Raw genomic sequence first — 24,580 nt, 5'->3', positions numbered from 1 at the left:
GCTTGCATGTGTGTGTGTGTGTGTGTGTGTGTGTGTCAGCTGCTGAGCTAAGCTAATCAAGGCTGACTGACCCAAGCAGATGAACTGATTCAGCCAGTCAGTGCCGTTACATACTTATGTACACTTATTGTCTAAGTTGAACTAAGACAATAATTTTCTTAATGTCATGTAAACACATTAGTCTGGCCAAAATCAAGCTGGTCTTAGATGGTCTAACATACCTAGATAATGCTATGCATAGTCTGATTACTCCTGCATGTACGCTTAGTCGGACTGGAGTCGGACTTGGCGTTCTGAGCTTGCGCCAAAATGTCTTCCCCGCTCTTTAACCCGGAAATGGAAGGAGACGACATATAAACTGCAGTATTGTTGCTAGAAAAGAACAAATAACACACCCGTGCCGGCTAGCGTGAATGCTATGATGAAACATACAGAGACAACAGCACGATCCATCTCGCCGTTAGCTGCTTTTCCGCCACGCAAAGATCAACAGGAAACTGATTCAATATGCACTAGCTTAAAGAGAGATACAGCGCCACCTATGGAGGCGGAGTCAGACAGCAAATAAATCAGTTTTCTCCTCTGCAGGTATACGCAGACTAAGAAAACTCTCAGATGGCCTGTCTTAGTCGTACTAAGGCCTTAGTTGGATTAAACTGTGCATGTGAATGTACTTAAGATTTGAAGTGTAATTTAACAGCTTTGGAATCATTGTGATGGTTAGATATGTTGTTGTGGGGAGACTGGGGGCTGTCCCCACTCCCCCTACCTTCTGTTAGCTGCCGACCCGGAGTCCTTAGAACCAGGAGGTCTCACGAACTCTCACATCAGGAGTTGCTTTAAGGCACTAAACAGGTAACAGCTATAAGTTCAAGGCAGTGATAGCGTTATTTTCGTTTTTCACGTTCATCATGGCACAAAGAGAAGCCGAAAAAAGTAAGGAGCTGGTCTCCAGTGGACGCCATGTTGAACATATTCAAAAGCTGCTAGCGGTCGCTTCTCTTGTGTAAACGAGGGCAATAAAGCGAATCCCCTTGTAATACTTGAAATTGCCGTTGAAATTCACATGATGGGGGCTTTTAATGCCTTATGCCCACAGCATTGTTGGCCAGGGCAGGAAATCGAGAGCTACGGCTAACCTCTTCACAAAACACGGAGCCGTTTAAACAGAGATTTAACCATCTTGCTCCTGAAATTTGCATTTCAACTTTTTGCTTCAATGCATTTTCAGCCATTGTCCAACCAAAGCCTTGTAAATCATCAGTCACATAATGCATGATATAGACAGAGAGCCAGCTATCGACAGGTGCGCTCTCCCATCTAATACCGTCGACACAGCGACAAAGTGATGGCGCCTTTTTTGTGAGGCATGTAACGGGAGAGAGACGAGTATTAGAAAAATAAAGAACACCTGCCCTTGCTACCCTTCACCTACTCAGCATTCCCAGAGCCACTATAGCTGTGTCTCAATAGTCAAGTGTGAAGGAGGTGGAAGTCAGAGGGTGTGAGAAATATGAGACGGTCTGTCCCACACCCACGGTCCCCTTCTTCTTCTTCTCCTAATAGAACCAGGCAAGCTGTACAGCGAGAGGTTAATCATCGCCCTCCAGAGTTCAAAGTTGTGAATCACAGTACTTCCTGCCCATTGAAACCTAAGTGTTGGTTTTACCCTTTATCAGCAAAAACATTCTAAAAATCATATATATTTAAATATATCTGATATAAAATGAATGACTCTAAAATATTTAAAATAATAATTTTTCAAAATAGCTATAAAACCTAGAACCAGGGGCCCAGCGACCCTCATGTGGAGGATAACGTGGTACAAAATAGTTGTAGAACGAATAGTAGTATTTTTTTAATTAGTATTTTTCTTCAATCAGTTCTAGCTTTGTGTTGTACCAGTTTTTGTGTGATTATTTATTAGTTTTGATGGACCCACCGGTTATTCTTATTTTTTAAATATTTGATGTAATACTGCAGGAAATGACATTGGCACCACTCAACATTTCTTCTGTGTAGTCTATCAAGCAATGCAGGGTGCATGAAACATTAGGTGGGGTCGTATCAAATAAGGGCACGTGTTTCCTCTTCCTCACTTCCTCCAATAATGGTTTTCTCTGCTTCTTTTTCGCCTGCTCTGCCATGATATACGTCTAAAATGTCCCTATCCTAGGTACCTGGCTAGGATGTGTGTGTGTGTGTGTGTGTGCCGTGAAGCAGTTCATGTTCCCCGTGAGACATGAGACATCACGAGACCTGATTCTGAGGACTCCAGGTCAGCGGCCCTGATCTTGCAAGACTGGTTTTCAGAGAGTCGGGGGAGTGGAGACATGAGCCCCTAATCTCCCCACAAGACATTTAACCATCACAATGACTCTAAAGCTGTTAAATTAGTGTAAAAATACTGCATAGTTCTGCTTTAATGTTCCGTCTTGTTGGTGCAAAAAGTAAAACAATTAAAAAGGATAATAAAAATGAGAAATCTGAATGGATACAGACATTTAAAAAAAAAAAAAAAAACATCTTGGAATATCGCATAAAGTTTTTTTGAAGAAGTTGGTAATTTAAGGTAAATGTGACTAAGTGGTTTTAATTAGATTCAGCAAATATAAGACCTTAAGAAATCATGTGACTGAAGCGTCACTCCAGCTTCCACAGAAGGTAAAGGTAACACTCCTTCAAACAGTGAGTGAAAGATGCATATATGACTAATAATATTAATAATAGATGTAACAAAAAAACACAACTGTACTTACATTATCACGTTGTGACTTCTGACATGACATTTTGCACAACCTACTGCTCATCGTGGAGGAAAAACACATGAATGCCCTTTTTCCTGGGTCAGCTCTATGGAGGCCACCATTGTTAGACGCCGGTGTTTTTACAGTAGCCAACAACGGACTAATTAAACATCTTTTGAGTTAAAAGGGAAACGTTTGGTGAGGGATATTCATCTGCAACATGAAACTTCATTCAATGTTGCTCAATTTGACACACTGTACATTTCTGAACAATGATATCATTCTGATAAATGTAAAAAAAAAACAAGAACAAAACACATTTTCCATTTGCAGTGCAATCTGTTAACCACGCCATTTTTCCTAATACAATTTTAATGCAAGACTAAAATTCATGCCTGAAAGTGTTTACCTTATATTTGTCTATAGGGTGTCATATTATTAACTAATTTAAAAAATAATCCCATTAGTCAGATTAAATGATTCCCATTATTTCTGTTTACAGACCCACACAAGTTTAAATCAGTGTAAACCAGTTAATTGTCCGTGACCACAGCATCGATGATAGCTGTCAGCGACATGTCACGCTGAGCTGATCAGCTGCTGCTTTTGATGCTGTGTCAAGGCACTTAATTTGAAATACCAAATACTCGGATGTACTAAATATCAGTGTACGAATAAGAGCCGCAATTCCAATTAAAATAAATAAATGCAAAGCCTGCAGTGGTTCGCATACAAATTCAGCCAGCAACATTATTTTATTCATATCATTCTACTTGGATGAGTTGTGTATGAGCAGTTGAAAGGCTTTTTATTTGAAATGGGGTAAAGTTTCCCTGTGGAACGGTGGATTATTTTAAGGGACAGTTCAGTTTTTGCAAAGTGGATGTATGAGCTATTGACACATGGCACTTTTCAATTATACAGTTCTAGAACTTCTTGGCTTGACTACACTCAAATCTACTCAGCTGTGTATCTGCTTTTCCATGAGGGATAATACCTGATGTATATAATACCGATATCTGGTGCTTTGTTTGATACCTGACTTACACACCGACTTAACATGAGTGAGACAATAATGAGACAAAAAAAAAATGATGTGCAACATGTCTTGTACACAAATACACCTAAAAACATGCATGTTTACAAAAAAGAACATAACTACACTAGCACTAAAAAGATTGTTCAGTTTCAATTAGCAGCTTTTCATAACTTCCTTTCTACTGGAATTTAAAGGGACGCTGTTTTTTTTGACGTCGTCCGGTTGTAAGAAGCAGTGTCTTAAATACAGGTGACACTTCTGTGCCAAGAAGCAAGAGAAGTGAGGCTGGGTGAAAACATGGCTGCCAGAGTTGGAACAGACGCCTACAATGTGTTGGTCGGTGTTTTTGTTAACAGGAAACTGACGTTTGCGTCACTCACTCTTAAGCACCAAACTTCATTGAAAAAATATCTGTTTTTATCTCACAGGGACACAATAGCTACTAACCTGCTGCTGCCTTGTTTGGTAAGTTTGTGTCACTGAGGTAAATCACAATTAAGGTAAGATGTTGAACACTGAATTCCCAAAACAACACATTTGCACTTACAGATGAAGTGAGTCAGCAACTCATGTCAGCTCTGATTTTCTCTATGGGCTTTGGTGTGGGGAACGTGAATGGTTTAAAAAGTGCCACAAACTGTACGTTTCCAGTTAGCAAAGGTCGTCTAACAATGAGATAAATCATCAGACCTTTTGTTGACATATTGTGGACTTAGACTAGCATAGATTTTAACAAGTAAGCCTTGTAGCTAAATCCCTTGTTTTCCTGCTGAAAGCCATGTTTTCTCTCAGGCTTGTTGTGAGTGCACACAGTGACATCAGCACTGCATACAAAGCACTTAAATAAAGCTGCTATCAGTGTTCAAGAGGTGATGCATGGAGGAAAGGAACGCTAAGCAGCATCAACGGAGCAGATGTTAGCCATAAGACCACATCACCGACGGCAGCTTTAACAGCAAACACACAAACATAACAACAGGTAGAGTTCAGGCACTTTGTGTTGAGTGAGACTGAGTCAAGTAAACATTGTGTTTATGTAGCGTCTGTTAAGTGTAAAGTATCAAACTTGTAATAAGACTGTTAAAAAAGATAAACAACTGCTACATTTCTTGTACATAAGAGCACAAATACACCCCAATACACCTAAAAACATGCATGTATACAAAAAAACAACATACACTACACTAGACACACTAGACAGATTGTTCACTTGACAAAATAAGCAGCTTTTCATAACTCCCTTTATACTGGAATTTAAAGGGACAATCCAGATTCTTTTCTAAAGGCCCTTTTCCACCTATGGTCCCAGCTCGCCTCGCCTCAGCACAGCACGGTTTGGGTAGACACACAAGTGACTTGTAAAGCAGTTGTTTTCAGTGTAACTGAATCATTAGAATCCGTTAATTAAACATACTTGTTCAGTACTCCGTCTGACACGGTCACTGGACTGACAGGCAGCGGCAGTGTTTGTGGTCCCTGGTAATCGTTGGAGATCCACCCACATTTTTAGGATTGTTAAGTCTTTTTAACTGATCTACAGTTCGGCATTGTCCGGCTTGATTCTTGTGTCGGACGTCTTGCTCATGTCTCTTCCTGTGACGGCACTCTGACCAATCAGTGGCCGGCAGTCTGTCACCTGTAAAGTGTCACCTTGGCTCGTTTGGAACCTCGCCAGAGCAGGTACTGAAAAAAAACAGTACCACGTACCAGTAGGTGAGTCGAGTCAAGCTAGTGGAAACGTGCCCTAAGGTGCTGATTATGTGTCGGTAACTCACACAACCACAATTTAAAAATCCCCTAATTGTCCCTGTAAAATACAGTGGCATTTTATTCAAAAAGGAAACGTCAATGTCATCGGCATACGTGTACAGTCTTCTATTCTCTCCATTCATTAGCCAACGACTAAAATTCTACACGTTACAGCAATGTTACAGTTACAGTAATTTTCCATCCCCTCTTGGTCAATGCGTGGGAAAGCATTTCTGTATGAATATGGATGTACATGCATTTTTTTTTAGCCTGGTTTTGTAGAATATCAAATAAGAATGATATTTAGAATTTGGAATTTGGAATTGCATAAGAACATCGATCTACGTGGAAACAAAGTGTCAGGCTGTGTTGTAGATGAAGCACATGAATGAAATGGCTGCTATAGCCATCGATAATTTGAATTGTGTGGGAAATACTGCAACTGCAAACGACTGTGTCCAGTTCAGTTCAACTTACCGGCAGTATTCCTCTGACATGATGCTTTGTCACATGTTAATTTTAAAACTATGTCTTTTATTGAGACGAAATTTCCCTTTGAAAACATATAAAGTTATGACAATAAAAGGAAGAAAAACAAACAAACAAAACAAGTGTGCAACTGAACATCCAAGTTCTTTCAGGTCTTCACAGTGACTGGGCAGGTCACTCTAAGACTTTGGTCAAATTGACATGTTTGTGAGGACCAGTGTGGCCCTGTTGCGCTCACAACAGCGTTCATTCACCGGGATACGCGTTCAAGCGTTTTAATGCGCCATAACTCGTTGTCACTGTTGGACAGATGGGACTTCTGCTGATGGCTCACAGTGATGTCAGATCCTGGACCTCCAACAGCATGGCGTCCTGCTCGGTCCTCAGCTGGTCTCGCACCTGGAGGCTGCCCACGAGCTCTGAGCTCAGGTCTGATGACGAGAGATCATACATTAACTAAGACAGCAGTTCTCAAAGAAAATGTTATCCGTTTCATTTTCTACGCACTCCTGTCAAAAATCCTCCGCTCCACTCCGATCACATACCCTGGTATTTACAGTAGAACAGGATCTCTGATTTTAAGTACCACCAGAGAAAGCTCAGTTTGTACCACAGTTTGAGAACCATGTTAGATGTACTACTGCAACTCAATTTGAGATTGAGATTGTGATGCAGCACATCTCACTTAAAGGTGTGTGTGTGTGTGTGTGTGTACAAGCATAAGCGCACAGGTGTGTGCGGTAGTGACTGACTGAGACTACAATAGACCACACTGCACCACAGTATAGTATAGTAGTATTCATTATACGTCACATTAGTTTCACATTTTGAACAAGGTTAGTTAGTAATAATTGAATTAAGTTTATCATGCCATTCATTTTGTTTATTGTGTGTTTGCATGCAGCACATAACCACTACACAACAGATTGTCCCTGTTGATCTAAGCAGCAAAGCAATGTTTGATGTGTGTTTTGTGCTTAAAATTAAGACATACATTTACCTACACCGTATTCTTGTTTACAATTAGTAAGTATGAATGTATATGTGAAATGGCAAAAAGCAACCATTAAAACTGTAGCACTGAAGGCAGCATGTTGAAAAATGTGGGTGGAAGTGGAAATGTAGTCTGGAGCCTTACATAATGATCATAAAAAAAGCTGTTATGGAAACAAGAACCTAAGAACTGAGCTGCTGAATATTTGGTTTTATATTTGCACTTGTATTGTTTGGACCGCACTTAGTAAACTGAGGTCATTGTGTGTACCTTGTATGGTCTGACTGAGAGACGAACAAAGATCATTCAGCTCCTTGACACTGAAGCTCTGGAGATCACTGCGCTCCAAATGTCTCCTCTGGATCACAGGAGCGGTATGAGCTGTCGTCTAAGGAGAGGAAGAGGAGGAAGAGGAGGAAGAGGAGGGCTGTGATTAACTGTGCATCACTACATTGTCATGCCAAGCTCAAACTGGTAACCACAAGTCTCACCACTGTTTTGTGGTCTGTTCTCAGTCTGTCACGCAGGCTCCTCAGTGTGTTCCTGAAGCCACGGGACTTGGGTTTCTCTGGCTTCGAAGCAGGCGGAGGATTCTTCTGGACCTGGACTGTTCCTCTCTTTAACTATAGGAGAGGACAAGGGATGAGGGGGTGAGACTATATATACACTATATCTACTGTGTGAACATTCAGAGTATATGCATATTTTCCAACTCCACGCTATATGAACTTGAGAGGTAATTGGATTCAATCATTTGTGTAAGGAGGGAGGGTGTGGCCTAAAGCAACACTCTATATCAAGGTGTGCAAAATGATTATTATATATTTTTATATATATTCTAGTGGTGGGGAAAAACATACAATTTTAGATGCATCGCGATTCAGACGTGGACGATTTTGAATTGATTCACAAATGTCCAGAATCCGATTATTTAAATGTTAAATGTTAAATAACGAAGTGCAAGGTCCGTCACCTGGACCCTTAGGGAGCATAAAGAAGCATGGAGCCGAGATACAGCGGCGCTATTTCACTGACAGGGCAATCGTGACATGCAACACCGAAACCAAAACACAAGTCACTGCCTCATGGGTGAAAGCGGGTAGGACAGAAATGCCATCTGATGCTTGGACATCTGTTGCCACCGTATCATACGTCACTATAACTGGACGACTGGAGGCTAATGTCACACTTGCTCCAAACAAGAGCAGTGAATGAGAGCCACAAACAAAATATGTGAATTGTGATTCAAGATATTAATTCTTTACAATGCAGTTGTAACTTTCCAGTTTACACATTTCAATTAAGATGAATCAATTTGATCGTTTTATAATCAAATCGTGGCCCCTGCAGTGCAATTGTAATCGAATCGCGCGGCACCAAAAAGATTCCCACCCCTAGCTCGTTTACCTCAGACAAAATGAGCCAAAAAAGAGATTCAACACACTTTGAAATGTCAAAAATGTGAAAGTGCCTTTCAGAGAGATGCAGCACTCATGGAGTAGCTAAGCTATTGAGGCCTGAACAATCAAAGGTTTTGTAGTCAGAGTCACAAGAAACTTGTGGAGAAAAAAAATTAAACTAACAAACTGCTAAAGACTTGAGAAGAATTCAAGGTATCATTGCTCAGAAACATGGTCAAGGTAAGGAAGGCTGAAACACGACCACCACTGAACAAAACTCACAAGCTGAAACGTCAAGACAGGGCCAAGAAATATCGGAAAACCGATTTTTCAAAAGGTTTTAAGGACAAATAAAATGAGAGTGACTCTTGACGGACAAGATGGATGAGCCCGTCGTTGGATCACTAATGAACATAGAACTCCTCTTTGAGTCAGACGGAGGAGATGGGGTACTGGTATGGGCTGCTGTCATTAAAGATGAACTACTTGATGGACTTAAACTCAACTTAATTTTTCTTGAATGAAAAAGTTTACATCATTCAAGACGGCCATGATTTTTATGCAGGACAATGCATCCAAGTACTCCACTGCGTGGCTAGCCAGCAAAGACCTTAAAGATGACAGAATAATGACATGGCCCCCTTCTTCACCCAAGCTTAACACTATTGAGAACTCGTGGGCCCTTCTTAAACGTGAGCTTTACAGTGAGGGAAGACAATGTACCGCTTTGAATCGTGTTTGGGAGGCTGTGGTTGCTGCTGCAAGAAACCGTTGTAACATGACTGCTATTGAAAAGAATGGCTCTATTGGTCACTGAATATTTTCTGAAATGTCAGCAAGTGTTTTTTTGTAAATTTTGAGTTGTTTGTTTGTTATTCTTGCTCTAATAAATTAAAATTGAGTTACATAATATTTATGCACACTAATAGTTACTTGATAATTGTGCACACATATCCTTGGTTAAATATTCAGGTTTGAGGTTTACTAACATTTTGGATGGACTGAGAACTGGATTAGTTCAACAATAAAATTCATTCTCAGGAATACAACTTGCCGAACGCAGTGTATGAGAGACGGGATCATTTAAGGGTTTATCACACATAATGATAAAAAAGCCCATACCATTAGCTGATCAAGGTGAATTTCCATCATCAGGATATAACAAAGGTGGAAATTGTGTTACTATAAAATGTGAAATAAGTTACTATATTACATATCACAACAATCTCATGTTCAGTCAGAAATTGCAGACAGTGGTCACAACTCCTGCCCATCTAAAAAGCCATGTGTGTAAACTATTTGGGTTTCCATCAACAAACTGAAAAAGGTACATGGTTCCTAGCCGCGCAGCCATCACCGTGGCACATGTGACAGTCACTGCACACTTCATAGACATAGATATAATTCTCAAAACGACCGAAGCTCAGACGAGCCACACTGCCCATTGCCAGATACACCGGTGACGCACTCGGGAGAGTAGAAACGTCAGACATGAGTCAGTGCTCTCCATCACCATGGACAACGGGGCTAATTATATTATTACGCTGTCGAGAGGCATCTGCAGGCCGCCAGTGTCCCATGCATGGCCCAGTGGACAGAACGTATAACAACCACATCGTATCAATTCCAAAATACTGCTCCTCATCTTCAAAGCCATACACAACCTTGCACCTCCACACCTTTCAGATACTCCTCCACATTTCCACTCCTGCCCGCACCCTCAGATTCTCCTCCTCCATCCACCTCACTGTCCCTACTGCCCGTCTTGTCATGGGGAACAGAGCATTCAGCCACTCTGCCCCCAGCTCTGGAATTCCCTCCGCAACACTGACCATTTTCATAGTTTGACTCTTTTATGTTCGTGCTGCAAACTTGTTCTTTGCTGACCCTGTCTTTTTGTTCGATTCTGCCCATGCGCAGGCCTCAGGAAGCTGCCTGCTGATTGGCTATTGAGTGAGTAGTAGTGGTTATTTCGATTTTGTGATTCATTATTATTTGCTCAATTCATAAAGTGTTGCTTGCTTCATGAAAAGTGTAGTTTGATAATATTGACACAAATCTAATTCCATAGAGCCTGCATCTGTCCAGTCATTCCTCATGAATTTTAATGATCAAGATTTAAATTTAAAACGTTCATTAAAAATATGATTCCTTTGTGATGCTAAAATGGTTAGTTTCTGACCAAAATGGTATGGAGAAGTGATTTTAGTGCATTCTAGAGACATCTGAAGCGTTTAAAGACCATTTTAACAGTTATCAGTAATAATTATTTTCTTAATTTTCTTATCATCCCTTGCCTGTTAGCAACAGCTGCTATACTCAAAGGAGCGCAACCAACACACCCTCCCTGCAACCTCTGGTCAAAGCTCCTCCCCCAAAACACAGGGCTTCATATTTTCTTTGTACTTTTTTTGTAATATTTCAACATTGTTTTAGAGGCATTTTAAGAGTTTAGTCTAATGTAATAATCATCTTATACTGATTCTAATGCAAATTGATTGTTGTATGTGTAGTTACCCATGAACTGGAGCTCTTCTTGCTAAGATCTTCCTTCTCCTCCTCCTCCTCCTCCTCCTCTTCACTTTCACTGTTGTTGATGAAGCAAAGCTGAAGATTCATCTGGGTCTGCAGGCTGGAGAATACACAAGAGACACAACACACACTTAATATACTGGGCTTATACTAGTGATGTAGGTTGAAACAGGGCATCTGTAAACAAACCCCATTTTCAGAAGAAAATGCAATAAAAACTCAAATATATCATTTGTTTAATCATTTCAACCTTGATCTGATTGATACAGGTGCGAAGAAATTATTTTAAAGTGTTTTCTCCAGATTTTGCAAAAGACTGAACACGTCAATTGACATGGTAAATTAACATTAATTGACATGGGAGACAAGTATAGGCAAGCATTGAATATGCAAAGCGGCGTCAATTCAACAACACCAGAAAAAGCATAATTCAAACAGGAAAGAACATTTCTTAAAACGGTTGCGTCAAGAGACAAATGAATGAAGCCTAATGAAGTGTTTTACTCTGATTTGGACAATTTCTGACATGGTTATTATTATTGAAGATGGGTTCAGGACGGTCTGATGGACCTATGCAATACAATGTATATATACGAGTTTAAGTAAACAGAAAGCATTACTTACTTGGAAAGAAAAGTCAGCATCATGTCCTGCACAATAATAAAATGTATTCATGCAAGTTCGGAGAGCGAGGGAGTCTCAAAAGCTGGCTCAAATTTTTTTTCGGTTTGGTACAGTAGAGTACGTATTTTTTTGCTTTTCCATTAGGAATAGTTAAAAAATAACCAGACCCAAACATTCCATTCTTTGGCACCCTTCAAGGTGGAGCTAGAATGACTCCCCAGTCTAACAGTCAGCTGATTGGGCGACAGAAAAACATCACTCCCTTGTGATCAGTGTAAACACCTCATGGAAGTCGAGGCAAATGCCCGCAGACGTCTTGTCAAGACAAAACCAAACAAGAAAAAAAAGAGCTTCTGGATGTTCTCCATTGTTGTCCATCGTCTGTTGTGTCGTTGTTTGTTGTCATCACTCCGGGATGACGTCACGCTACGTGGCCATCAGGCACAACCAACAAGTAAAGGAACTCTTCTCAATCAACACGCAAGCCCGATCATTCACCATCCTACTGCAGACGCACAGACCACCGGACCCCTGCAAGCACGCACACACACATACTCACCATGCCTTTAAGACCAGGACTTATGGTGCTTTTCCACTACACACGGTTTGGTTTGTTGGGTTATACTTTGTTTGGTTCGTACTATAGTCCCTCCTCAACGTGGGCAGAGTCGCCATACCACTGCTGCACGAAACTGCCGTGATATCGTTTTATATGCGACACACACAAGCTAGTGACTTGTAAAGCAGTCATTTTCGATGTACTGAATCATTAGAATCAGTTAATTAAAGGAGACATATTATACCCTATTTCCCCAAGTTAAAATAGTTCCCTGGTGTCCTAATGAACATGTCTGTGACATGCTTTGGTCAAAATACCATAAGGATGAAGCACCATAGCAGTTCAATAACCCTGCTGAACCCGCCTCTTTCAGAACGCTCGGTTTTGTGCGTGGTCCCTTTACATGCAAATGAGACACAGGCAAACACACACCCACTTCTTCCAGGGGGTTTCTGATTTGTCCTTTTTACAGCGCTCACGCAGCTCCTGTTCCCTCCGCTCCATTCCTCTCCCCCTCCCTCCACTAGTTCTCTGACAATATCAACATGGAATATATAGGAGCTAGAGTCCACTGATGTTGATTGGTTGTAAAAGCGCTCGTACCGGGAAGTGAGTGCCAGCACGTGGCTGTTGCATGCGTCGTCTCCGTCCTCCCAGCTCTCTGCTCTCCTGCCTCTCTCTTCTGTCCAGCTAACTGGAGTTCTGCCTCTTTCCAGAGATATTCCACTCTGAAAACCACACACACACACACACACACACACAGAACAATGAGATCATGACTCCAAAAAGAAATAAAACAAAGTTTGGTTAATACAGACACTGCCTCTTCTACGAGAGCCGTTGTGGGACTGATTATTTTCTTACACCGCAAGTTTGTCAAAACCATTCATACTGCTACAATACTATAATGCACACAAATATATAAGGACTCCCTGGTCTTTGTCTGCTTTTATCACATTTTTGATCCACCCTTGTTAGTTTCACTTGTGTCTAGTTGTCTCTCCCTTCCTAGAGTGTATGAATTCTCACTTTTTTCCCCTTTGGATGGTCTATGTTGCTCCTTGTGTTGCCTTTACCTGTTTTACGGATTATGATTCTAGTTAGCTCCTGATAGCCTGTTTTTTTCTTGTTCTTTACTTTACCCATGAGCCCCTTTGCTTTGCTTTGTTCTTGTTTTATTTTTGCTTTAGTCTGTCCTTGTTTCATTCAGTGTTAATTTCACACGAAACAAAAAAAATGTCAAAATTTCAGAAAGGACGCATTTACCTCGCCGTCATTGCGTAGCTGGGACGCACACTGTTTCCAGCCCATTCGTTGTCCCCCCCCCACTCTCCGCTACAGTGCACATAAAGTAATTGCACTGCCCATAGCAACAGAGCCTACATCATAATCAATATAAGATAATCTTTATAACAACATGTATAAACTTTCCAATACATGCAAACATCCATTTGGAAATCCTACTCATATGTGGGAGCCTGTGTGCTGTTTTCTACAGGGGTCTCAGACCTGACAATCAGTGGGTTTCCCTAAAGCGGAACGTGAAAAACTTTAATTACTCACTATCTTTAACACTCCAACTACCGGAAATGATGTACCTTTATACTTAATTTGCATATGAGTTCAATAATCATCAGTACAAAGTGAAGATAAATAGATATGTAACGTGAATAAAGGTGAAAGTAAATATTAGGAAGCAAAATGTGTTAATTGACAAAGAGAAATTGAATCCGCTCTAGAAATTACAGATAAAAGGTCGAAGCCCCTTTTTTTCATTTAGAAATTGTTTCTTTAACCTTAAAACTGTTTATTTCATTAACATACATACTTAAAAGCATTTCACTGCCTTCTCTTTACCATCTCTTGCCACACCTGTCGGGGTTCGCAAACTACGGTGTGTAAACTAAGTTATGCACATGTAGCAAAGCACAGGACATCTCCATATGCATCATAAGAATGTTGACGGAACTGCGAAAACAAGTCGAAATGCCAAGCAGGCTGCATCTTACTGCAAAGGTGTTGCCTTAAATGTATGATAATGTAATTGGAGGTCTGAGCATTGCAGATTTAATGGCAGATTGCTGAACCTTCAGCAATCACAGAGCTTCTTCTCTTCTTTTTAGTTAAGTTTCCAATGTAATGGTTATTGTTACATTTATATTGTAAATAAATTATTTAAATTTGACAATAAGGCCTTAGTGTGGTACATTGCAAACAAATTATGGCACATTACTCATGACACCATGGAGAAAAAATTGAGAAAAGGAGATCATTTTCTAATCTATAACAATAATCTTAGGCTCCTCAGAAACTTAGTTATGGCCCTCTGCAACCCAGCATAATGGAGTGACTGAGCCCCCCAACTTTCTCCAGGTGAAGTCAGTGAAGTCAAATTCAATTTGTAATGAATCGAATGTACGCTAAATATTATCCATTTTTGTGCATCTTTTGATGAATACATTTACATATAGGGGATGTTTACAGACTGCACTGAGGATGTCCAATGCCACCCTGCCTATGATTAAATTAGTTATCATAACAAAAATCCAATGATCCTAGACTAAACTAGACAAGTCTAAAAATGGCAGACTCATCTGTGCTAAAAGAGAGAGAATCGAATCGTGAGCTTAAAATTGAATCGAGAAGTTGGAGAATTGTGACATCCCTAAAAATGAAATAAAGTGAGAGGCAGGGAGGGACAACTCATACAGTGGTTTATACAGATAAATACATAAATATTATCAGGTTCTCAATAGTATTTCAATTGCATGGCATTACATAGCTACACTAGACTCCTCTGTTAAATATTGAGATTTTAGACATTTCCCTGGTAATTGTTGGAGCTTGACCCACATTTTCAGGATTGTTAAGTCTTTTTAACTGATCTACAGTTTCGGCATTGAAACCAACAACAACAATATCATCGTCCATCACGATTTTTACTGTAAACATCATCGACTGCCAATTTAGGGGACATCACCCAACCCTAGCTGCCACCATACAAACAAGGCTAGTTTTACCCGTAAATAGCATTTCAGTCGTATTTGTTTCACAGTAAATCAGTCGTACACATAGTACTGTTTAATTTTTAAACAGTACTATGTACCATGTAAGGTGTTGTTATTAACTGGTATTGTTAACAATGGCTAACAACAGCTAGCCCACGTTTTTTTCGACTTCTCAAGTGGAACGTGCTGAACTTGAGGCTGATGTCGCTCCCAGTACCTACTTCCAATGTACATGGAACAAAACATCACACTCCCTTCGCCCCGACTGTGCCCTCTGACCTTTGCCCTTTTCTCCTTTTTCTCCTCTTCTTGCTTCTCCAGCTCAGCAATGCGCAGACTCAGCGCTTCCCAGTGCATGATGGGAAGGCCCAAATTGTCTTCACCGTAGCCTTCCTGCCAGACCAGCGCTGCACCCTCTGTATCTTCATCCTCATCCTCTTTGGTGTCTGTGTCTTCATCACTTCTCCTGTCGTCCTCCGCTTCATTACTCTCTTTTTCCTCCCGCTGCTGCCTCCGTCTCTCCTTCTCTCCCTCCATCTCTGCATTGGTGGAAGCAGCAGAAAACTAGATCAGATTTGATAGAAGTGCAAAAAGCTGCCCAGTGACTGGAGAGTTAAATTCTGCAAGACCATAAGAAAGGTTGGAATTAAAAGAAAACTGTAGCCACCATAAGGGAACACATTGTAGGTATTTCATTAGCTGAGTCTTGCATTTTCAACCTAAATGTGATTTACTTTAATGTTAAAATATGCAAGAAATTTATTATATTAAGACACAAAATGACCACAGAGTGTCTTCTGAGATTAAGAGAACATTTCTAATTGAAATACAGTATATTCACAAAGTACATTTCATTTGCAGGCCAGGACTGGATTTAAAATGTAAGATATCGGCAAACACAACCTGATCGCCTGGTTAGATTAATGACTACAGCAGTAGGCTGAATAGGCTGCTACCATTATTTCTAACTTTATTTATTCATTTACTTTGCAAAACGAAGAAATTGTATTGTTTTTTTTCATAATAAGTTCTTAGATTTTTCAGCTTCTTAAATGTAAATGTTTATTACCCTCAATTAATCGATACAATTATGGACTGATTGATTTTGTGACTTAGCCGCATTTATCGGAGGACAAAATGCGTAAACTTAAACAAGTAAAAAAAATTATTGATAATAAAAAAATGCCAAAAGAAAAAACACAACTTAATTCTCTAGTACTTTTATCTTGCTACCATTTTCGTTTTTTAGGTTTCTTTGCAGCATTAATTGTTTGTACAGCCATTTGCCACTTTGAGTCATAGGGTTAGTATTAAGGGTATTACTTATTTTTTTTCAAAAATGAACGATGTTTTCTGTAGAAAAACAGATTGTTCAGTTGAAAAAGTTGATAGAAGTCCAGTATAAGTGTGACGAGGCCCTCTACAGGCCCTACACACCCTTCAGACTCCTGTAAGACGAGTACATTTGAAGCTGTTCACCTGGAAAACTGGAGGAAATGTTAACCACGCCTCGACTGTGGTACTTATACTTACTAAATATAAAATGAACTGTTTATTGAGACAGAAAAACACACGCTTACCACTTTAACTGCGACACAAACACCAGCGTAGCAGGGAAGAGTTTTGCCACATTGCTCAGCTCCTTCCTTTGCTCCCCCCGCTCATCTTCCTACGTCCCCTCCTTTCCATCAAGACTTTCTCCCTCTTTTTCCTCCGTCCTCTTCTAAACAACTCTTGCTTAACGAGTGTTAAACATGACAGAACAGCGGTAGACACGGTGGGTCAGCAGTTTGTTTCACTGCTCAAATACAAACTCAGTCCAAACATACGAACAAAGTCCGGGATCTTCTCCTTTTCCTTCTGCTAGTGCTGAGGAATTCCACCAACAAGAACATGTTTGCGGTTTAACGTCCAATTCTGCCACTTCCGGGAGCTTTGGCCTTCAAAATAAAAGCCATCTTGTTACCTTCCGTCGTGGCACCAGGTAGATTTTTTTAATGATTGTTACTTATGTTATTGGTACTTAACACACACACACACGCACACACACATCGCAGTTCAAGCAGTCTACAATATATCTCTTGCCATATATATGCAGTATGTATACTGTGGGCCACACGGTGGTGCAGTGGCGACCATACAGTACTACTGTAGTGTACTTTGTCAGTAATATTCATTTTCTACACAGCAGGCTGTAAATGTTCTTATTGAAAATTTGCGGATTGTGTGGTTTTATGTTGTATTCCATATTTTAAGTTTATTTAAAAGTGTCATCACTTACAAGCAAAAAAATTATAAACAAATAAAAATGTTTTAATTATTGTTACTTATGTTATTGGTACTTAACACACACACGCACACACACACATATATATGTATATATATACATATATATGTATATATATGTATATATATATATATATATATCGCTGTTCAAGCAGTCTACAATATATCTCTTGCCATATACTGTATATGCAGTATGTATACTGTGGGCCACACGGTGGTGCTGTGGCGACCATACAGTACTACTGTAGTGTACATTTTCTACACAGCAGGCTGTAAATGTTCTTATTGAAAATTTGCGGATTGTGTGGTTTTATGTTGTATTCTATATTTTAAGTTTATTTAAAAGTGTCATCACTTACAAGCAAAAAAATTCAAATAATATTAACTCATTGGCTGCCAGCCATTTTCAGAGCAGAGAGCCCCATACTGCCAGGCACTTTAGACCATTTTGACCCATCTTTCAAGGACAGAATATTGTGTTCTATGACTATGTAAACACTGAAACGAAAGAAAGGGTAGACTCTCTTCTAGACTCCAGACTAGACTCTAGACTCTCTTCTTTCATCTGGAAAAAAAGTGTGTTTCTACCTTTTTCCTTTCTTTAGTAATTGGCATTAGAACACGGAACTGATTCCACCAAAAACACAGTTTTTGACCAAAAATCAGAAAACAAGCTATTGGTCAAAAGAAGCATGTCAAGACACAGGAATCTAACCGAACAGTGCCAAACTGTTGATCAGTTAGACTTAAAAATCCTGAAAACATTTGTAAAACACATTTTTTTTTCAGAGGTGTATTTAGCGACAGCACTGCTGAAAAATATTTCAGTTCAGTGACTGTGTCAGATGGAGTTTGCTCTGCAGTAATGCTGGAAGTGCTGAACAATTCTGTGAACAAATCTTTTTAATTAATTACACATCGAATGCACAGTGATAATGTCAATAACTTTTCTAAGGAAGATTTTGTTTAACATTTTAAAAGGAATATATGCATATACAGTATACCCTTATATATAAATTTGGTACAGGTATTTTTTTTTTCTTTCCCTTTTGATTTAAATCACTTTGTACCCTTTCTGATAGTCAAAAGGTAGGTTTCTGGCATCTCAAAATATTGCATTACTGAAAGAACTTGTGTATCTACAGTAATGTTTTTGTCTTTTACCCTGATTTTTGAGTGTGTAGGATTGGTCAGGGTATAGGAGTAAAGAAGCCTGGTTGAGGACTTTGTGAGATGGTACAGGTCAAACCACCTGCAGCTGAACACTTCTAAGACCAAGGAGATGGTGGTGGACCTCCGTCAGAACAGACCAAACTTAAAACCTCTGTCCATCTAGGAGGTTAAGGTGGACGTGGTCAGGACTTAAATATTTGGGGCTGTCGCTGGACGATAGGCTGGACTGGTCATCTAACTTTGACTCAGTTTGCAGGAAAGGGTAGAGCCATCTGTATTTCCTGAGAAGATTAGAATCCTTTAACATCTGCCAAAACTGGTGATGTTTTACCAGTCTGAGGTGTTCAGTGTCCTCCTTTATGCTGTGGTGTGTTAGGGAGGAAGCTGCAAGAAGAGGGATACAGCGGGACTGCATCCATCTATTTTATTTGGGATCTGTGTGCCACAGCCAGTGTTGGGAAGATTACTTTGGAAACGTTAAATTATGGACCACATGGTTGGTGTTGTGGTTGTAGTGGTGCCTTTGCAGCAGGAAGACCCAGATTCAAGCCCCGGTTGGAACAATAACCTTTCTACATGGAGTTTGCACACGTGCATGGGTTTTCTCCGGGTTCTCCGGCTTCTTCCCACAGTCCAAAAACAGTTAAATTGGGCACTCTAAATTGACCATAGGTGTGAGTATGAGCATGAATGATTGTGTGGCCCCTGCGATGGACTGGCGAACTGTCCAGGGTGTACCCCGCCTATCGCCCTTTGTCAGCTGAGATTGGCACAGCACCCCCCGCGACCCTCTGGTGGAGGATAAAGCGGTAGATGATGGATGTTATAATTACAAGTTACCCTGTTGAAAATGTAATAGTAGTGTAACTATTTCAATTACTTTCTCAAAGTAATGTAACTAATACATTTTAATTACTTTGCTTAATTTAAAAGTGGATTAAAACCATAGATCATTATTTTGGAATGAACCACATATTTATTCTTTACACAAATAATAAACTGATAACAAAACATGATGAAATGTAAATAATGTAATAAATGTATATGTTTGTTGCTTTATATGTGTACAGCATGTGGAAAACATGATACCATGTTGACCTAATGACAAATGTGCACAATTTAGACAATAGCGCTTCATATGACAACCTAGATAACCTGATGGCATTAATGTTCTATACAGTAAACCAAAATTATAAAGATGTAACTGTTCAAAAGTCAATGTTCGTTTATGTGTTCAAAAGTTTAACCATACATTATGAGTCTAACCTTTTCAAAATCTCAGATAAACTAATAAAGATTGCACCACAAGGTGGCGCTTCGAGGTCATGTTTGGAAAAAACTGTCATGTTGGAGACTAATAGTTAGGCTACTTCTTACTTCAGTGTACACTGTTCTTACATCATAAATGATATGAAATTAAAGCTGACTTGATAACTGTCATCATCATCATCATCATTTTACCTGCTAGACACGGAAGGTTGGCACTTCTTCCCCATGTTATTGTATGGGAGTTCTTGCAGTTACAGCTTTAGATGGGTCCTTCACCTTCACTGCCGGCAAACACTCTTTGCATTGTACTAAAATATTTGGGCGCTTATCTTCTGTCTGTACTTGTCTTGTGGGCCTCCGACATTGCTGCTGCTGACTGCCGTACCGCTAACAAGTCGGCTTTAGAAGGAGGATGTCGATAAATCGGAGCTTTTGCGGCGATCAAACACTGGCCACAGAAGCGGTGAACCTGCGTGACCTGAAGTATTCATTCCTATGATCTGTGCCTCTCTCTTTTACATTTAATTTGAATGATTTTGTAAAAAAGGCAAACTAATATATTTGCATGTTGGTGCTGCATCTGACCGCAGTCCCATCACTGAAGGTGGTGGAGGAGATCCTGTTATCACGAGAGTTGTACCACTTTTGAACTGGCGTTAGAACAACTAAATGTTACAATTAGGGTCAACATTTAAATATAAGCTTCTATTTTTGGGTTCATGTATTTGTACATCCGACCCCAGCCTCCCCAGTCATGGACCTCACCGCACGTCACTGGTTGGGCGTGGTCAAAATGCACACCTTGGCCTGGTTACGGACAGGGAGCGCTGTAACTCCACCAGCAGCGGCACGCGCCGCGACGCTGGTATAAAAGAATGAGCAGGGGATGGAACAAGGCCAAAGCCACCTGCTGCACCGCTGTCAGCGGCACCATCCAGAGCGATCATGACCACCACAACTTGTTTCTCCAAGTGAGTGATCTCCACACGTATGTGCGCAATATTCATGCAAATGTAGTTATTTTTTATTATTTTTTAAGTTACATTCATACAAATATACATACATTTGTATGACTATTGTTTTTTTTAGATTTTAATTGTGATTCAAGCAAAGGAATTGATGACATAAAATGTCTTTCACAAGTACATAATTCGTTTGTAAATTATTTAAAATATTTTTTAATTATGACTGGATATACTGTATAGACCAAGACTGTATATACAATCATTTCCAGAGGAAATGGTATTTATTAAGGAGTCGCCAAAGAAAAGGCACATATGCATAAAATGAATGTTATGATTAACAAAGATGAAAATACGTGCCTAATAAATATTTACATTTTATTTTTTATTTTTTTACTTCGGTTTCCATAACCCTTTAATTTTAAGTGAACTTATTTCATGTTGTTTAATTCATATATACATAATTGTATGTCAATATGAATTTTCCTACTCGATGAATCCATCTCCTCATTTGGTTGTTTGGTCCATAAGACATCAGCAAGACCAACATACCCATTGAACTGATGAACGCAAGTGCATTTGACATACAACCTGGGCACTGGGTGGGAAATTATAGCTGCTTAGAACAGACTTGTTAAAAAAACTAATATTTAGATGACTATGAATTTGTTTATGAAAAACACTGTAGGTGTTTGAGACTGAGAGCGAGTCAGAGGGTCAGCATGTAGGGACAGTAAAGAGAGTTCATTGCTGTTGAGTGATGAAGGGTGCTGTACATTTATGAATAAAATGTGATGTGTCTTAGAATTTTATGGAAACTCATTTATTTGGAAATTAGCAGCTACATATACTACTTTTTGCTAAATCAGCCTTGACTCACTTTTCGGTGAGGTACAGTAGCAACAGGACAAACGGGTTTCAATGAGTCAATATTAATCCTGTTAACTGTCAACCTGTTGAACGTGTTCTAAAGTTTCTCTTTTCTCTCCAACAATTACAACTACTTTACACTATCTTTCTCATTTGTACAAATTGCATTTTATCCACAAATTATGGTACAAAAGTCAGAATTGCCCACCTACTTTTGTCTATCTATCTATCTATCTATGTCACTTCTCGGGACAGCCTCTAAGGCTTGAATTTGATTTCAGTAGAAATGATAAATCAAGTAGCCAGGACTTAAAAGAAGGTGGCTGCGAGGATTTCCAGAAGAGAAGAATTTATCTGCGCGCAATCAAGGACGCAAAAGCTCTAACATTTTTGTGGTTGCAAGTTCATGAGGAACTCCAAAAATAGCTATCTGTGGCGAAGGACTAAAACAATTACTATTTTAAATGTAGAATTAAAATGCACTGTTGGTGATGAGCCATGCGAGTTTCTTTAAAAACAGGCTGATGCATATGAGCTACTTGAATGAGGACTTCTTCGAATTGAATCTGTTTCTGAATGAGTTATTGGATCAATAGTTTTTGCTTACTTCTGAAGGTATAAGAAGGGGTCTGTTAAAATACACCTGAATGGCATCTACTTCTTTAAAGAATTTCTGAGGGGAGGACCCCCAGACCCCCCGCTAAGTGTGTGTGTGTATGTCCCACATTACAAATGCTTCTGACGCCCATGATTGCAGCCCTATTCTTTTAAAGGCAGAACATGTTTTTGCAAGTTGTATTTATAGCAATATACTGCAGTAAGCTACTGGTTGAAAAAAGAAGCTTGGTGTTACAACAGCGACAGTATGTTTTACTTTGAATCCCTGAATGTATTTAGTATAATGAAACTATGATTTCCTGTAAACCCTCTGCTACATTCTCAAGAGCACGGAGCCCATGGTGGCTTATTTCTTGGCTACGCCTACAGGTTGGACTAATCTTGTTTGACTGATTAACAAACGTGACTGGGCTGACATAAGCATGCAAGGCACTGGGTCACTGGAGGAGGCCACTTTACAGTCGATGGACACTGTGGGTCAGAGCTAGTCATTTAAAATCCACAGAGGTCCAGATAAGGAAAATGTCCTCATACAAAGTCCTGGAACATCAGCATTATGTATTATGTCGATTTTGTAGGTTATGTAGTTGGTTAAGCCGTCAAATCTAATATAAACCGACTATATATTACTAGGTTTGTATTTATATAGTGCCTTTCTAGTCTTGATGACCACTCAAAGCTGCTTTACACTACAGTTTAAGGCAATGAGGGGTTTTCTTTTACAATTTTTTCAAAATATTACGACAAAACAGGTTTTAGTTATTTATTTGTCGCTCCTTAGGATTTATTTCAAACTTAGTATCGATGTATTAACAAGCTGCTGTGTGGATTCATACTGACATACTGACATACTGAACGGTGACGGTGGACTGTGGAGCTGTGACCGTGTGAGACCTGCACTCACTTCACCACTGATGTCTTATCGTCACTATCTGTTCATAAAGTTACTGATAAATGTGATGAACATATGAATTAGAGTGAAATAATCTGGAGTTATAAAACTACTTTTAACACGTTGTTATTGTTCCTTATAATATGATCATGAGTCTGCACACCTTTTTTGACATACGCGCTGGGTGAGCTCCAAAAGGAAAGGAACAGAGCCAAAGGGGGCGGTGCTCTATCCAGTTCTTATAATACATCCATGACATACCTCACTCGGTCACAAGTATCCATTCTTATGACACACATAAGTCACAACTGAGCGCTCACGGTATCATTTCCGGGTCACTCGCAGCAAGGGACTGTGGCTTTTGTAAATTTGTAAAGCGCAGATTCATAACATACATTATTTCAAGGAAGTTTACATGGTGAGGTCAAGACATTATAATTATTATAGAAAAACCCAACAGGAACACAATGAGTGGAGAGGGAGAGAAAACAAACACAAGAAGACTCATTGGTTCATCTGAACCAAGGCTGTCCAAACTTTTTTTTAACGAGGCTCAGATTTGATAATGTGAAGATGTCACATCAGACCTTTTTTTAATATTAACTTTTACATACAAATGCACTGTGAAATTAAAATTAAATGTTCATTGTCACAATTGTCCATGCAGCCTTTGGATGCAAAGCACAACTCCTTACCAGTTAAGCTAATGGGGGCAAATCATGACTGAGGCCGATTTTTTTGTCCAAGTCCCTCCCTGGCCATAAATAATACACTATAAAACTGCTGTGGGCCCTACAAAATATGACCACAGGCCAGACTTTGGACATGCCTGATCTGAACCAATGAAGAAGACCATAGGGATAGGTCATAGACGCTCAGGCTAGTGGAAGTGAACTGACAAACTGCTTCACAAAGTCATTTGCTAGCTAAAGCGATTCAAAGTTGACTTGCATCGCACCAAACCAGTGTGTTTATTGTGCATGACTGCATTAACTGAAAGAGGCACTACAAGTAAAATCATGTCTCATTTTCTGCCATTTGTTTTATAACGTCCAGGTACTATTAGCATCATTTCAACACAGTCAAGTGATGTCATGTCAATCTGTGTAATTGTTGACAAAACAAAATACCCCATGTTCTTGTCTGTTGGTGTGGGATTTAACTTTGGCACCCCTCTTGAATGTCCAACTCTGTCCCACTTGTAAAGTGGACTGGCTGCTGCCTGGATTTGATTATAATTAAAGTGAAAGGTATAGTATATGTACGGAGCCCCTAAAGGGACATGGAAAACAAAATGGATGTTGAAAATAAAAAAGATGTACTTTTGCGAGATCTCGCAAAACTTTCATTCATTCATTCATGTACTTCC

At 39.7% G+C, this 24,580-nt stretch overlaps 2 protein-coding genes across 5 annotated transcripts in view; one reads left to right on the top strand and one right to left on the bottom strand.

Annotated features, from left to right (window-relative positions):
- Positions 1-4,801: 4,801 nt before the first annotated feature.
- si:dkey-6n21.12 (schwannomin-interacting protein 1) lies at positions 4,802-17,062 on the bottom strand. Of its 3 annotated transcripts, none has more exons than XM_058625919.1 (7): positions 16,722-17,062; positions 15,421-15,761; positions 12,737-12,861; positions 10,936-11,050; positions 7,510-7,641; positions 7,289-7,406; positions 4,802-6,455 (listed from the first exon to the last, which is right to left on the bottom strand). In XM_058625919.1, exons 2-7 carry the CDS (start codon positions 15,676-15,678, stop codon positions 6,355-6,357), a joined length of 849 nt encoding a protein of 282 aa, XP_058481902.1. In that variant the 5' UTR covers positions 15,679-15,761; positions 16,722-17,062; the 3' UTR covers positions 4,802-6,354. The 3 variants fall into 3 exon arrangements, with proteins under 3 accessions (XP_058481902.1, XP_058481903.1, XP_058481900.1); XM_058625920.1 differs by having other exon boundaries at positions 15,421-15,705; XM_058625917.1 differs by having other exon boundaries at positions 15,421-15,680; positions 16,722-17,059.
- A 3,695-nt stretch (positions 17,063-20,757) lies between these two features.
- The window catches only part of gal3st4 (galactose-3-O-sulfotransferase 4), a 30,704-nt gene continuing 26,881 nt past the window's right edge, over positions 20,758-24,580 (top strand). The window contains exon 1 of one of the 2 annotated variants that reach the window (XM_058624239.1): positions 20,758-20,840. In XM_058624239.1, the coding sequence (XP_058480222.1) occupies positions 20,815-20,840 (26 nt within the window). In that variant the 5' untranslated portion in view covers positions 20,758-20,814. The remainder of the gene's footprint in view (positions 20,841-24,580) is intronic. The other variant, XM_058624237.1, reaches the window with a different exon arrangement.

Source organism: Solea solea, chromosome 3 (genome assembly GCF_958295425.1).
Source record: "Solea solea chromosome 3, fSolSol10.1, whole genome shotgun sequence".
Taxonomy (NCBI): Eukaryota; Metazoa; Chordata; class Actinopteri; order Pleuronectiformes; family Soleidae; genus Solea; species Solea solea.
Note: the sequence above shows the minus strand (reverse complement) of the source record. Positions and strands in the feature narration are given on the sequence as shown.